The 14,176-nt window shown below is 39.0% G+C and overlaps 2 protein-coding genes across 2 annotated transcripts; both read left to right on the top strand.

Annotated features, from left to right (window-relative positions):
* The first annotated feature begins 889 nt into the window (after window positions 1-889).
* LOC123949269 (olfactory receptor 140) lies at window positions 890-1,798 on the top strand. Its single transcript, XM_046016648.1, has one exon. The coding sequence runs from the start codon at window positions 890-892 to the stop codon at window positions 1,796-1,798; it is 909 nt and encodes a 302-aa protein (XP_045872604.1).
* An 8,748-nt stretch (window positions 1,799-10,546) lies between these two features.
* On the top strand, window positions 10,547-11,449 carry LOC123949480 (olfactory receptor 4C3-like). Its single transcript, XM_046016968.1, has one exon. It carries the CDS (start codon window positions 10,547-10,549, stop codon window positions 11,447-11,449), a length of 903 nt encoding a protein of 300 aa, XP_045872924.1.
* Window positions 11,450-14,176: the final 2,727 nt, after the last annotated feature.

The following is a 14,176-nucleotide window of genomic DNA, read 5'->3' as shown; positions in this document are numbered from 1 at the left end:
GAGCTTTTGGAGGATTTTAAGCTGGATGATGACATGATTGAAGGATTGAATTTTACACATATTACCGCCTGTAGTGTGATTGATTGAACAGGTGTCTGGGTGAGATATGAGGCAGGAGAGAACAGCTATGGTGTTATCGGAGCAGCCATCAGATTATTTTGCTAATTGATCTAATTCTAGTGCTGAGAACTATGATTGGGGTTTGTAGGTGCTCAGAATGTTCTGGAATAAATGGATGGATGCATGGATGAAAGTTAAGGAACAAGATTTGACAAGGTGTGGTGATGAATTTTGAAATTATGAGATGGATTAGTAAAGGGAGAAGTCAAGAATGACTTACTCCCATGTTTGTGGTGGGTGTTGGAGGGAATACAGAAGGGGGGAAAGTAGAGTTGGGGTAGAGATGAGGAAGTCAGTTTTTGAGGAGATGTCCATGTGCATTGCAAAGTGCGACTGGGAATTGAAAGTGTGACTCTAAAAAAAGCAACTACAAAAAAAATTTAGGGAAATTATTTTCTCCAAAGTGGTTATTTTTAATAAACTAAAATTTATATATATTACAGTTTTTGTTACCAAAAACCCCATGAAGATATTTTCAATCAGAAAATAGAATTCATTCTCATTGGTTAAAATTCAAGAGATGTAATATTTTAGGAGTTGTTTATTTTTTCTGCTATTTAACTTTGTACTTAGTCAAAATTATTAATTAGAAATGCAGAAAATGATTTGTATTATTAGCAGGTTCCTGCTTTGAGACTCAGGATTTGGGATAATGCTATTCTACAAACACTGATTTCCCCCAACTTTCTGAAATTTCTTGAAAGAGGTAGTAACAAATTATTCTTGGTGAATCTCTTTTCACCCAAGTCCTTGCTGTAGCTCAGGATTCATGGATAGTCCACGAAACATCACGGAATTTTTCATGCTGGGACTCTCACAAAACTCTGTGGTGCAGAGAGTTTTATTTGTATTCTTTTTGATCGTCTACCTTGTCTCTGTTGGAGGCAACCTACTTATCATGACCACCATTATCTTTAGTCCCACCTTGGGCTCCCCTATGTACTTTTTCCTCTCATGCTTGTCTTTTATTGATACTTGTTATTCCTCATGTATGACCCCAAAACTCATTGCTGACTCCTTGTATGAGGGGAGAGCCATCTCTTTTGAGGGCTGCCTGGCTCAATTCTTTGTTGCCCATTTACTGGGAGGAACTGAAATCATCCTGCTCACAGTCATGGCCTATGACCGCTATGTGGCCATCTGCAAGCCCCTGCACTACATGACTATAATGAGGAGGCATCTCTGTGCCCTGCTGGTGGGCGTGGCTTGGCTGGGAGGCTTCCTGCATTCACTGGTTCAGCTCTTTTTGGTCCTTCAGCTGCCCTTCTGTGGACCTAACGTGATCGATCACTTTGTCTGTGACTTGTACCCGTTGCTAGAACTCGCCTGTACCGACACTTATGTCATCGGTGTGCTGGTCGTCGCCAACAGTGGTGTGATCTGCCTGTTGAACTTCCTCATGCTGGCTGCCTCCTACATTGTAATCCTGCATTCCTTGAGGTACCATGGTGCAGAGGGGAGACGCAAAGCCCTGTCTACCTGTGGGGCCCACTTCACTGTTGTTGCCCTGTTCTTTGTGCCTTGTATATTTATTTATATGCGGCCATCCTCTACTTTGTCCATAGACAAAATAGTGGCTGTGTTTTATTGTATTTTGACACCCATGTTCAACCCCCTGATTTATACACTGAGGAATGCAGAGGTAAAAAATGCCATGAAAAATCTATGGAAAAAATGAGCAGTTGTGGATAAAGCTTACAGGTACAGCAGGGAATTAAATAACCAGTCACTCTCAATAAGAATTCATGTTCTCATGAAGAGAGCTGCGAGACTATAAAAATTTTCAGAATAAAACTGATTTGAATGCTTAAAATTATGTTAAATCTATTCATGTCCTATGTTACTGACTGGACAAATTATTATATGCAACTTAAATTTCTTCTTAACAGTTTACACTAAATTGCAGGACATGAAAGCACCATCTCTCTCTCCCTCACCTTTGTCTGAGATGGATCCTTCATTAGCTTGGGGTACTAACGATGAGTAGAATCCCCTTATTGAAATGTTACTAATCTGGTCCTCCAACTCTGCACTAACCAGAATATTGATCAGAGTAGTTACTGATGGTTCACTTATACCTGATTCTGTCTACAATTTTTTTTGAAATTTTACTGAAATATAGTTTAATGTGATCTTATTACACTTAAAAACATTCTGGGAAGAGTCCATCAGCTTCACAAAATTGCCAGGAATCCACAGCAGAGAAAAGGTCAAGACTACCTTTATTGGCATGTTTCAGACAGAGACTGCTGCTCCGGCTGGGTCTTGGACAGAAGAGCACAAGGTGCAGAGAGTGACTGAGTCTGTGGAACATTGGGAGGGGCTCATTGGTCTCCAGTTGCCCTGAGATGGACGTTGTCCTCACAGCATAATCTACACTTCCTCTTCATCTTCCATGTGGATTCTTAGATGGTGATCCAAGGCTTTCCTTCCATGAACAGTTTTGAAGATGCAACCTGGATCCAACAGTTGAATGTCCTTTCTGCAGGCATGCCTCTTTGTTCTCTTGACCCTAGGGAAGAACAAAGGCAGAGGCTTTTTGGGCATTGTCGCTGTCTGTGGAGGGACAAGTTGGTTTTGGAACAGTAATATCGGAAAGAATCTATAGCTTGGGACTCTGAGAATACAGCAAATAAAATTAGGGATTGCTGAACTTAAATCATGAAAATGCACAGAATAGGTTTATACTAAAGTTAATATAACTATCATATGTTGTGTAATTCTGCAATTAATGTCTAAACATTATGTCTATGTGACCACACACATACACATACACAGAAATGATTGAGCATTGACTTGGTACATCAGTTTACAAATGGGGTCTCATATTGTCCTCATAAGAAGTTGACATGGTTTTCTTTTAAAAATAAAGAAAATGTATTCACAGAGGTTGATTTACTTAGCCAAGTTTGAGCTGGAATTTAAATCCAGATCTTTCTGTCTGCCTTCAATTATGATCTTGCCAAAATGCACAGTGCTTTACTATCCACAGATCTTCCTCTGAATGTATAATTTTGTGTTTCCTGCTTGTAAATTTCCTGTTATCAATCTTCTTATTGTAATCTTTGATATGCCCTTGCCCAGATTTATTTCAAGTCCAGAGTCACTATTCAGTATAACATCCAGGAGGCTGTGATTCTTTCTAATCCACTTGGTAAAATGCTTGCTCCTGGTCACTTGTTACTGTGGAAAGGCTTTGCTTTCCATTTGTTTGTCTTATTGTAACTTGAACCTTTTGTGTTCTCTGGTCACTGTCCCAGGTACTCTGCTTGAGGGCTATATTTTATTGATAATACAGTGAAAAGAATTTTGTAAAAGTTTCTTTGGCAGGAAGAAGACTATAGACAAAAGTAAAAAAAACAAACCTCACTAGATGTGATAACATTTCCTATGCAATATTTTTAAGTATTTTTCCTGGTTTCCATAGCTCATAATTTTGCTGTTTCATATCTAATGCCAGTAGCTACACATTCCCCCACAATTTTATGTTCCATGGTACACAGATTATGTTCATTGGTTTAAACAGGTGGCATTTGTCTATATTTGTTGTCATAGAAAGTGCTTACAACTTAAGACAGAGCTTAAAAGTCAGGATATGAAACAACACATGGCCTAGTGATGTAAAATTTTGTACCTTATAATCTGCCTGTGCAGGTCTGGGTAGGGATATGTATTTTGAAGTAGGTTTATCAAAATGGCAACAGTACTTAATTTTGTGGTTTGATTCTATTTTACTTTGAACTCTTACCTATGTATTTTTAGGTGTTTGTTTTTAATGTACAATAAACATACATGATTTCCCCCAAACAACAAAGAGACATTATGAACAAAATTTACTGGAACTCATAAACTCAAGCTGGTTCTTTGGTAAAAAACAGCATCCCAGATGAGGTTCTAGATTCTACAGGCATCACACTGAATAGAATCACACTCAAATCCTATCTTCAAAAAAAGACCTAGTCCCTGTGAATTAAAATTAGAAAGCTCATTAACATAATGGATTTTCCTTTTAATAGGTCAAAGGAGAAAAACTGTATGATTCTCTCAGTATGTTGTGTTGAAGTATTTTATATCAGCTCTCAAAGCTATCCTGACAATGATTGCAATTCTTTTCAGCTCCTGGAGGTGATTTAAAATAAGAATGCTCTGGCAAGTCATGTTTTAGGAACTTTTATTAGCTATTATATCCCTCACCTAATGAGAGTGGGGCAGTGTCCCATTCCAGAACACCCAACTCAGAGTGTCTTTCTTAAGATTTTTACCTCTCTGCCTCAGAGCAGTGAAATGTGTGAATCTGAACTCAAATAGCATTCCAAGGTCTTTGAGAATGGCATTATAGGATAGACCACTACTCAAGTCCCAGACTGGACACAGGGTGGCCCACCTTTGAGAAAGAGCAGAAGAACACTCTGGAAGATTGGCTAACTGAACTGACTTTGGAATCACAGCCCACAGAAGATGGATTGGAAACTGCAACCTGACACTAGCAAGATTAATTGCCTGCTAAAATTAAAAGTTCAATATTCTCAATTTAAAAAAAAAGATCAGGTATTATTACATAATATTCAAAATATCCAAGATACAATCCGCCATTACTCAACATACAGCCAAGGAGGAAATCTCAACCTGCAAGTGGAAAAAACCACCCTCCAGCAGACTCAGTGACAAAGATGGTGGAATTTTCAAAGACTTTAAAGCAACCATTATAATCATGATCCTATAGTAAGGGTGAACATATTTGAAACAAATGGAAAGGTAGAAAGTGTCAGCAAAGCAATAGAGATTATAAAAAAGAATGAAATTGAAAATTGAGAACTGAAAGATTCAGTGGCCAAAATAAAGAATTCGCTGGCTGGGCTCAGCGGCAGAGTAAGAATATAAAAGAAAGGTGAACTTAAAGATAGATCAACAGAAATTATTCAGTCAGATAGATCAATAGCTCTATCAGTAGAAATTATCTACAGAGAGGAAAAATTTACAAATACTGGACAGGGTATAGAGACTTGTGGGACAATACCAAAATGTCTAATATTTATGTCATTAGAGTCTCAGAAAAAGGAGGAGAAAGAATGTGGCTTAGAAAGAAATGTTAAAAAAAATAATGGCTGAAAACTTCCCAAATTTGGTGAAATATATAAACTTAGAGGTTTGGGAAGCTCAGTAAATCTCAAACTGGATGAACTTAAAGAAATCCACAAAAGACACAACATAATCAGATAATTAAAAAATCAAGACAAAAATCTTTGATTCATAAAGTGGGACACCCATAAAACCACAAAGGAGTTCAAGAAGTAGATTTCTAGCCCTCCTGGGATTCCTTATATCTTTCCATTCATATGTCTTTCTCTTCCTTTAAAGGTCAACACTAAGGTGACTTTTTTGATGAAACTTCTTTGCTTTTCTTTATACTTTTATATTTACCACCTATGTACACATCCCTAGGTTGGCTTATTTTACATTTTAAATAATGCAATCATATATGCAGCCATTGACTAACTCTGGATTCTTTGGGTCATATTGTGTTTGTGAGATTCGTTCATGTTGTGATATCTGTCATTCACTTGTTTTCATTCTGTTAGTCAGTTGTATAAATATACCAACACTTTTTACCCATTCTATTAATGATGGATATTTAAGTTACCAGTTTAATGGTATTACAAATAGCTCTGTTAAGAGTCTTGGTGATGTATTTTTCCATGTGACCTGCATCTCTTTCTCTAGGTTTATACCTAGGTGTAGTGTTTCTGGGTCATTGGTTATATGTATATTTATATATATCCCGTGTATACTTAGAAAACATTTATACATTTGTACAAGCAGCATAGAGAGATACCATTCCTCTAGATTGACAATAAACACATAGTATTGATCATCCTTTTAGTTTTAGGCACGTAGGGGAAGCACTGCAGTAGTATTTTGTTGTGGTCCTCTATCTTATTTTCAGATGAGTCCTACCCCCTTAGAAGTTTACTGGCCATTTGTTATCTTCTTTGCTGAAGTGCTGTTCCAATCTCATGTAGTTGTTTTATCTTATTGATTTGTAAGAGTTTTTTTTTTAAATTTTATTTATTTATTTGACAGAGATCACAAGTAGGCAGAGAGGCAGGCAGAGAGAGAGAGGAAGGGAGAAAGACCAGAGAGCCTGATGTGGGGCTCAATTCCAGGACCCTGAGACCATGACCTGAGCTGAAGGCAGAGGCTTTAACCCACTGAGCCACCCAGGTGTCCCTAAGAGTTCTTTTTAAAATGATTTTATTTATTTATTTGACAGAGAGAGAGAGAGAGAGAGAGAGAACACAAGTAGGCTGAGTGCAGGCAAAAGGAGGAAGAGGGAGAAGTAGGCTTTCCGCTGGGCAGGGAGCCTGACGGGCTCAATCCCAGGACCCTGGGATCATGACCTGAGCTGAAGGCAGCGGGTTAGCCGACTGAGCCACCCAGGTGCCCTGAGATTTGTAAGAGTTCTTTGTATTTTCTAGATCAGCCCTAGTTCTTAGAAGCAGAAGGTAAGGCAGAGTAGATGTGCAAGAGATTTACTGGGGAAACACTGGTGAGGGAAGGTGGGAGGAACCATCCAGAATGGCACAGATCCCACTCTGTAATGGAGAGCTGAGAAAACGAAGAAAGAAGCTTGTGAGCTGCATTGCAGTTCTAAGAAACAAGACTTAGGGAGTTCTTGAACTAAAATGAAGAATAGTGGGGTGCCTGGTGGCTCAGTAGGTTACGTGTCTGACTCTTGATTTCAGCTTGAGTCATGGTCTTGGGGTCCTGAGATTGAGCTCTGCATCAAGCTGGGTCCTCAGTGTGGGACTTGAATGAGATTCTCTCCCTCTGCCCCTCCTGCTTGAAGGACAGTGATCCTCTTCTCTCAGCTTTAAGGGGGAAGATAAAAGACCTGTGCCTAAAGCATAGAAGATGTTCAGTAAATGCTGTTGATTCTTCCTGATGTTCTCCAGTCAGCACTTTTTCTAAGGACACTGACCCTCCAGTATGAGTTCTTTAAATATTCTAACTCCCCTTTTCTCTTGATGATTTATCCTTTCTCAAGACACCAGAAGGACATTGGGCACTTCTAAGAGGTACAGGAGAAGTCACTTCCTTTTGAGACCAAAATTCTATTCAGGGGACTAATTAAATGATGGCGCTGACATTGTTCTGATACATGAAGAAGGCACAACGCTAGCACCGCTTCTGTGAGTGATCCTGTGAGGGAGAATTATTCTCCCTTGGAAAGGCAGAAGCCATGTGACACTGACAGTCCCTGAGCTATCACTCCCAACTCCCTTATGAAAACCCTGTCCAGTGGAAGGAGAAAGCTTTTCCCTGAGACTGTGCTGTGAATCTCCTTAGCAGAAAGCAGAGCTAATGATCCTGCTCCTCCTTCTAGAGAAGGCAGGTAATAGAAGGTGGTAGTTGCATTGGAAAGGGCTCAGGTTGGGGTACCAACCTGGGTTCCAGCTGTCCCTCTGCCATGGGTCACTCATGTGACCTTGAATCAGTGCATCTAATCTCTCTTCGACTGAAATCCACCATCTTTAGAATTGACAATTGAAAAAAATTGATTGTAAAATGCCATCAGGTTCTTAAGCAGATAAAGGGAAATGGGTGACAGAACAAATTCCCAGCTGCTTGTAAATGAATGACCATCTTTTGGGTTCTCACCTTGTAATAGTCTAAGAAACCTTCAGCTCAGATGAGTTTTGGTAATCAATAGCAACTGCCCAGTCTGTGCTTTATCTCAATGGATAAAACAATTCTAATTCTAACCTATCTCTTCGATCTAATGTATCTAATTCTAATTCTAATCTAATCATGTGAACAGTGAAATTTGGGATGATATGCTTGGAGCTGGTCTGATGATCCTCTAAGAACTCTTTCACATCCACCTTTCCATGGTTTTAGGGTGTAAAAACAAAGCACAACACAAAACCTGGAGACTTGTTGTCCTCAGATCCAGTCAATGTAAGTTTTTCATAATCTGTTTTTAAAATTAAATAAAAGAAGGGGTGCCTGGGTGGCTCAGTCAGTTAAGTAGCTGTCTTTTTCTTTCTTTCTTTTTTTTTTTTAAGTGGCTGTCTTTGACTCAGTTCATGATCCCAGGGTCCTAGCCTTGAGCCTGCTTTGGGCTCTCTGCTCCGGGGAGCCTGCTTCTCCCTCTCCCTCTGCCTGTGTTCTGCCTACTTGTGCTCTCTTTGTGTCAAATAAATAAATAAATAAATAAATCTATCTTAAGGAAAAAAAAAAGAAAAAATGCACTCAAAACCTCAGTAGAATAATTTTACTAAAATTCTCATTACTTTCCACAACATAATTTTGTTTCTCATGGGTAACTCAAGGAGATGATGACTTCTTTTTCTTCTGGCTAGCTTTTAACAAATAATTTGCTTAATAGATGGCAGAGATGAATCAGCTTAACATTTTAATTTTGGGGCATATAAATTCATTATTTGGATCAATTCTGTGCTATTCATATCTGTTTGCATTTTCTCTGTGTTTTTTATGAGGGTCACTATTAGGGCGTTTTCTGTATTTATGATATTACAGTGTTGAATATAATTAGTTATGCTCAATATTACTAAGTTAGTTTTGAATTCATTCACTTAGGTCCTTGAGTCCTTAAGTTACATGAAGAGTTTGTTGCCCACTGAGTTGATGATGGTGATTTCAGAGAAGCCATTTATTGGATTTTTATCCCATCCAGGCTCCATAGAAACACTCAGCATGCCCTGTTCTCATCTACTGTTCTCTGCAACCACAGGGTGTAGCAGTTCTTTTATTTTCATTTTTTATAGATAAGAACATTGAAGCTTTGAGAAGTTGTTCTCAGTTAAATGGCCAACAAATGGCAGAGGAAGGAGTCAAACCTGGATAAGTTGAAGTGATAGTGTAGTGCCAGGAAGCCCACAGAATCTGTAACAAGATTCCCTGGCTGCAAGCCCCAGCCCTGCCACTTACTAGCTGAGTATGCTTCTGTGAGTTGCTAATGTGTGTCCCACTTTCTTGCTCTGCAAAAGGAGGTTGAAAACAGCGATCTACATCATGGGGATAACGAGAAGCTTAAAAGAGCTGATATACAAAAAGCAGTTAGGGTAGTGCTTGGCAAAAACTACATGCTACCCAGGTGTTTGCACTTATCACTACTGTCTGTCCTCTTGGCCATAATGTTCTGCTCTGAAAAGGCTCCCATCAGACATGCCACTAGCAGAAGCTACATTTGCCTTCTTGAACTAAAACTGAGAGAGAGAAAAAGCAGGCAGCTTCTTGATGAACACGGGAATCTTCTCCCCAGTGTTTCTTATATCTGGGTGTCTCTTCCTCTGACACCTAATGATTCTACCTTCTTATTATATAGAGCATCAGATCTTCAGCAGTTTGGATGATTCAGCTACTTTAAAGAGACCTATATTTCCAGGAAACCATAGGTTGGTGGTGGGTGGGGTTGGAGTCAGTTTTTTGTTTAAAACTAAGGTAGGCACAAGAATTTCCTTACTATCATTCGGAGAAAAAAGGTGAGTAGGAATATTCTGCCAGGTGAATTTATAGCTGGTTATGATGGGGTATCTGCTCTCCCTACCGTGCCTGGTAGCTTCCTTTAAGGAATAGGCAGGTACTCATTACTTAATAGGGTCTTTCATTGATGATCACTGAACTTATACTTTGAGTCCTTCCCATAAATGCAGAGTGACTAGTAGCTTTTAGCTAGAATGATTGCTATAATGTCCTGGACATTATTTTGCCCCCGGCATGGGCTCAGAGTGGGAGGAGACCGGCAGGGAGAGAAATGGGAGGTTGGGGAGGTCTCCATTTGTCGGCAGTCAGATTTTTAGTTCTGTCAGTTCTGTGAGTTCTGAAGCAAGATTGTGAAAGTTTTGCTTCAGTTTGTTTTACATCAGTTTGTGCTGCCATCAGAAACACTGACAGAAAGCATAATGAACCTCACTGAAAAGTTCAAGAAGAAAGATTTAATTCAAAGGGTGTGGACTCTACGTTCAGAGATTTTAGGAGATCCTAATATACTTGGTTTTCTCGAGTGCTGTTGTATCTATGTGGAAACTTCCTGTAAATTGTCAGATGAATTAGAAAACTGCTAGCTGAATTAGAAAATCAAGGTCTGCCAAATGTTCGGTTTCTGTAGTAACAAAACTAATTTAAAATTTAGGCAATTCAATTATTATTTTCGTGTAATAACTTAGGTACCTACTGCCCATTGATGCTAAAGTTAACAAGAGACATGCTCACATTTAGAGATTAACAAAGTGAATTAGTACAAGAACTTTGGAACAGAAAGTGTTTGGAGAGACAAAGGGAAGTGGGGCATCCCAGGAAAACCTTGCAACACCTCTTCCCCCTTGTAATTCTGTTAAAATTGTGTTTCTCTCTTGACTTTATAGACAGGAGCATACGTGCATTCTCCTTGGACTCTGTGGAAATGCCGCACAATATCACAGAATTTTTCATACTGGGACTCTCACAGAATGCACAGATACAGAGGGTCCTCTTTGTGGTTTTTTTGATCATCTATGTGGTCACGGTGTGTGGCAACATGCTCATTGTGGTTACGGTTACCTTCAGTCCCACACTGGCTTCCCCCATGTATTTTTTCCTGGCCAATCTATCCTTAATTGACACCTGTTATTCTTCCTCTATGGCCCCTAAACTCATTGCTGACTCGTTGTGTGAGGGGAGTGCCATCTCTTTTGAGGGCTGCCTGGCTCAGCTCTTTGGATCCCATTTTTTGGGAGGTGTTGAGATCATCCTGCTCACAGTCATGGCCTATGACCACTACGTGGCCATCTGCAAGCCCCTGTACTACATGACCATCATGACCAGGCATCTCTGTGCCCTGCTAGTGGGCGTGGCTTGGCTGGGAGGCTTCCTGCATTCACTGGTTCAGCTCTTTTTGGTCCTTCAGCTGCCCTTCTGTGGGCCTAACGTCATCGATCACTTTGTCTGTGACTTGTACCCGTTGCTAGAACTCGCCTGTACCGACACTTATGTCATCGGTGTGCTGGTTGTCGCCAACAGTGGTGTGATCTGCCTGTTGAACTTCCTCATGCTGGCTGCCTCCTACATTGTAATCCTGCATTCCTTGAGGTTCCACGGTGCGGAGGGGAGACACAAAGCCCTGTCTACCTGCGGGGCCCACTTCACTGTTGTTGCCCTGTTCTTTGTGCCTTGTATATTTACTTATGTGCGACCGTCATTTACTTTGTCCATAGACAAAAACATAGCAGTATTTTATGGTCTTCTGACACCTATGTTGAATCCAGTCATTTATACCCTGAGAAATGAAGATGTAAAAAAAGCCATGAGAAAGCTCTTCACTCAGTAAGAAGGTGAGAAGTAAGAAGTGTGAAGTGTGTAATGAGTGGTAAAGCAGGAAACAGAAATGACTTTATTTCTGTAAGTGGTATAAACCTAAACTTGTTTTTATTATGGAATATCACCTTATTCCATGTTATTTGTTCATCTTTATAGACTTCTATGGTTTAGTCTTTTCACTATAATTGAATAATTTTGAGACATATATGGCAGGAATGATTATTTTCTCTGTTTTAGAAATGAAATTTTGTCTCCTGATGTGATTAATTGATTAGTTAAGGTTATCTGGCTTTAAAGTACCTAAGCTAGAACTCAAAATCAGTTATTTTTAATCCATCATCCAGATCTTTCAAAAGCAACCATGTTATATCATTCCAGTCTGTGTGGTAATTGAGCTGTAGAAATGTGAGACAAAATACAACTTAAGGTAAATCATTTCATGCTTAGCCTTGTACAGCAGACTGTGTCCACCTGGGCAAGGCTTCTGTTCCTTCTCATCACCCTGTATGACATCCCTGGCATAGGTGCTGTTTTATAAGATCTTAGCTCGGGAGACAGATAAACCTGAGTTTCTTATTTCCCATGCTTACTTGTGACATGATCTTGAATAAGTGACCAAACTTCCTCTTTTAAAAAAAGATGTCATTTATTTGAGAGAGAGAGAGCATGAGAGTGATTTTTTAGAGTGCGTGAGCCAGGGAGGTGGGCAGATGGAGAGGGAGAGACTCTCGTGTAGGCTCTATGCTGGATGTGGAGCCCTACACAGGGCTCAATCACACGACCCTGAGATCATGACCTGAGCTGAAACCAGAAGTCAGATGCCTAACTGACTGTGCCACCAAGGCACCCCTAAGTGACCAAACTTCTATCAGCCTCTGGTGCCTGTCTTTAAATGAAAAGAGAAGATAATATATATCTAAAGTGTTACTGTGAGAATTAAATTAGAAAATCTATGTAAAATTCGGAATCCAGGTTCTGGGACATATACACACAACATGATTTATTTGTTAGGCTCCTCAACCTTTTCCTAACCTTCCATACAGAGATTGCCTTCTTTCACTTTTTTTAAAATCTCTGCTAGGTGTGAAATATATTCTGTGCTTAGAGTAGAATGGCTTGGTTTTTGGTCAGTGATGCAAAGTAGCATTTCCTCTTTTTTTCTAACTCCCTCTATTTCAGATTCCAAGGGATGACAGTGTTCTGGAATCTGAAACATGAGCCCATGTGTGCTCCATTCTTTTCCCGGTTTTATGAACTCTGACCCCATCCCTTATCAGGTTTCATTCAAGTGAAAGCTGCCATAATTTATAATAAACTTCTCTTTTGTTTCCCAAATAATCTGTAATTCATGATGTTGCAACATATCCACTTTTTGCACTAAGAGAAAACAAACTAGAAATTAATATGAAAAACAGTTTGACAACAATAAGTATTCACAATTAGTCTCCAAGAACCAAAACATTCAGGAGCTCATCAGGAAGTAGTTATTGTTGTGCCCCTAAATTTCTATGTCTAACAAAAACAACAGTTTCAATGTTCCTAGGAAAAATAAACATTTTCATTTTATCACATTCTGATAGTCTAGTTAATAAAACTAGGTATAACAGAGATCTTGAATTCTGAGACCTTGAATCTGAATAGGAGACCTTTCATTTCTGTTATTAGATAATAAAATTATGATTGAGCCAATTTTCTAATCAGCTAATAAATATGAAGTCATGGTGAGGCTTACTAAAAAATAGCCAATCTTCCCCATAATGTGCCACAATTTTATCTCAGGAGGTGTTCTAGAAAAGCATACTTACTTCAATTGAAATTTGACAAGCACTTTCTAGTCCAGTTATGATATCAACCAGCATAATAGAGTGATTGTAGTGCTCGCTTGTTTTTTTGCCTGAATCATCATTCACAACAGCCCAACTAATTTATGAATGCTCCTTATTTTTGAAAAACTTCAACTTGGTAGAATAAACACATAAGTAAATATCACCAGAAGTTTTCCATAGGATTTAAAAATTGTTACTAATTATCTTTTTTCTTTTCTTTTTCTTTCTTTCTTTTCTTTTTTTTTTTTTTTTTACAAAAGTAGCGGTGTCTCCATTTTGGAGTATATGGTAAAACACCTTTCTCCCCAAATACATATTTATTTTAAAATTCTGAATCTAGGAAAACAAAGGTGGGCAATACACATGCACACACACTTGAGCATATGTTAATCCACATATAAGACATTACCCAGAGATAGTCACCATCAGTGTTTTGGTAGATACCCTGGTTATCTTTTCAGCCTCTCCTCATCCCTCACATCCTCTCTCTTCTCATCCCTCCACTGCTCCTCCCATTTCTTCTATGAATATGAATAGGCCTCTGCCATCCTTAAAAAGTACCTTTGGGGCTAAATGATTTCTTTGTTCAGCTTACTAGACAGCTTAAGTAAACTTTTATGATCCTTGGTTACCATGTCTAAAAATGGGTTATTTATTTATTTATTTATTTATTTATTTACAGCGTAACAGTGTTCATTGTTTTGGCTTCACACCCAGTGCTCCATGCAGTACATGCCCTCCCTATTATCCACCACCTGGTTCCTCAACCTCCCACCCCCCCCGCCCCTTCAAAACCCTCTGGTTGTTTTTCAGAGTCCATAGTCTCTTTTTTTTTTTTTTTTGAGCTGTCAGTGTGCTTTTTTTTTTTAATTTTTATTTTTATTTGTTTATTTACAGCATAACAGTGTTCA

Source organism: Meles meles, chromosome 8 (genome assembly GCF_922984935.1).
Source record: "Meles meles chromosome 8, mMelMel3.1 paternal haplotype, whole genome shotgun sequence".
Classification (NCBI taxonomy): domain Eukaryota; kingdom Metazoa; phylum Chordata; class Mammalia; order Carnivora; family Mustelidae; genus Meles; species Meles meles.
The sequence above is the reverse complement of the archived record's forward strand: the minus strand, read 5'-3'. Positions and strand labels throughout refer to the sequence as shown.

Coding starts and splice junctions, on each gene's coding strand:
- LOC123949269 (XM_046016648.1), top strand. CDS start 890: ATGGATAGTCCACGAAACATCACGGAATTTTTCATGCTGGGACTCTCA.
- LOC123949480 (XM_046016968.1), top strand. CDS start 10,547: ATGCCGCACAATATCACAGAATTTTTCATACTGGGACTCTCACAGAAT.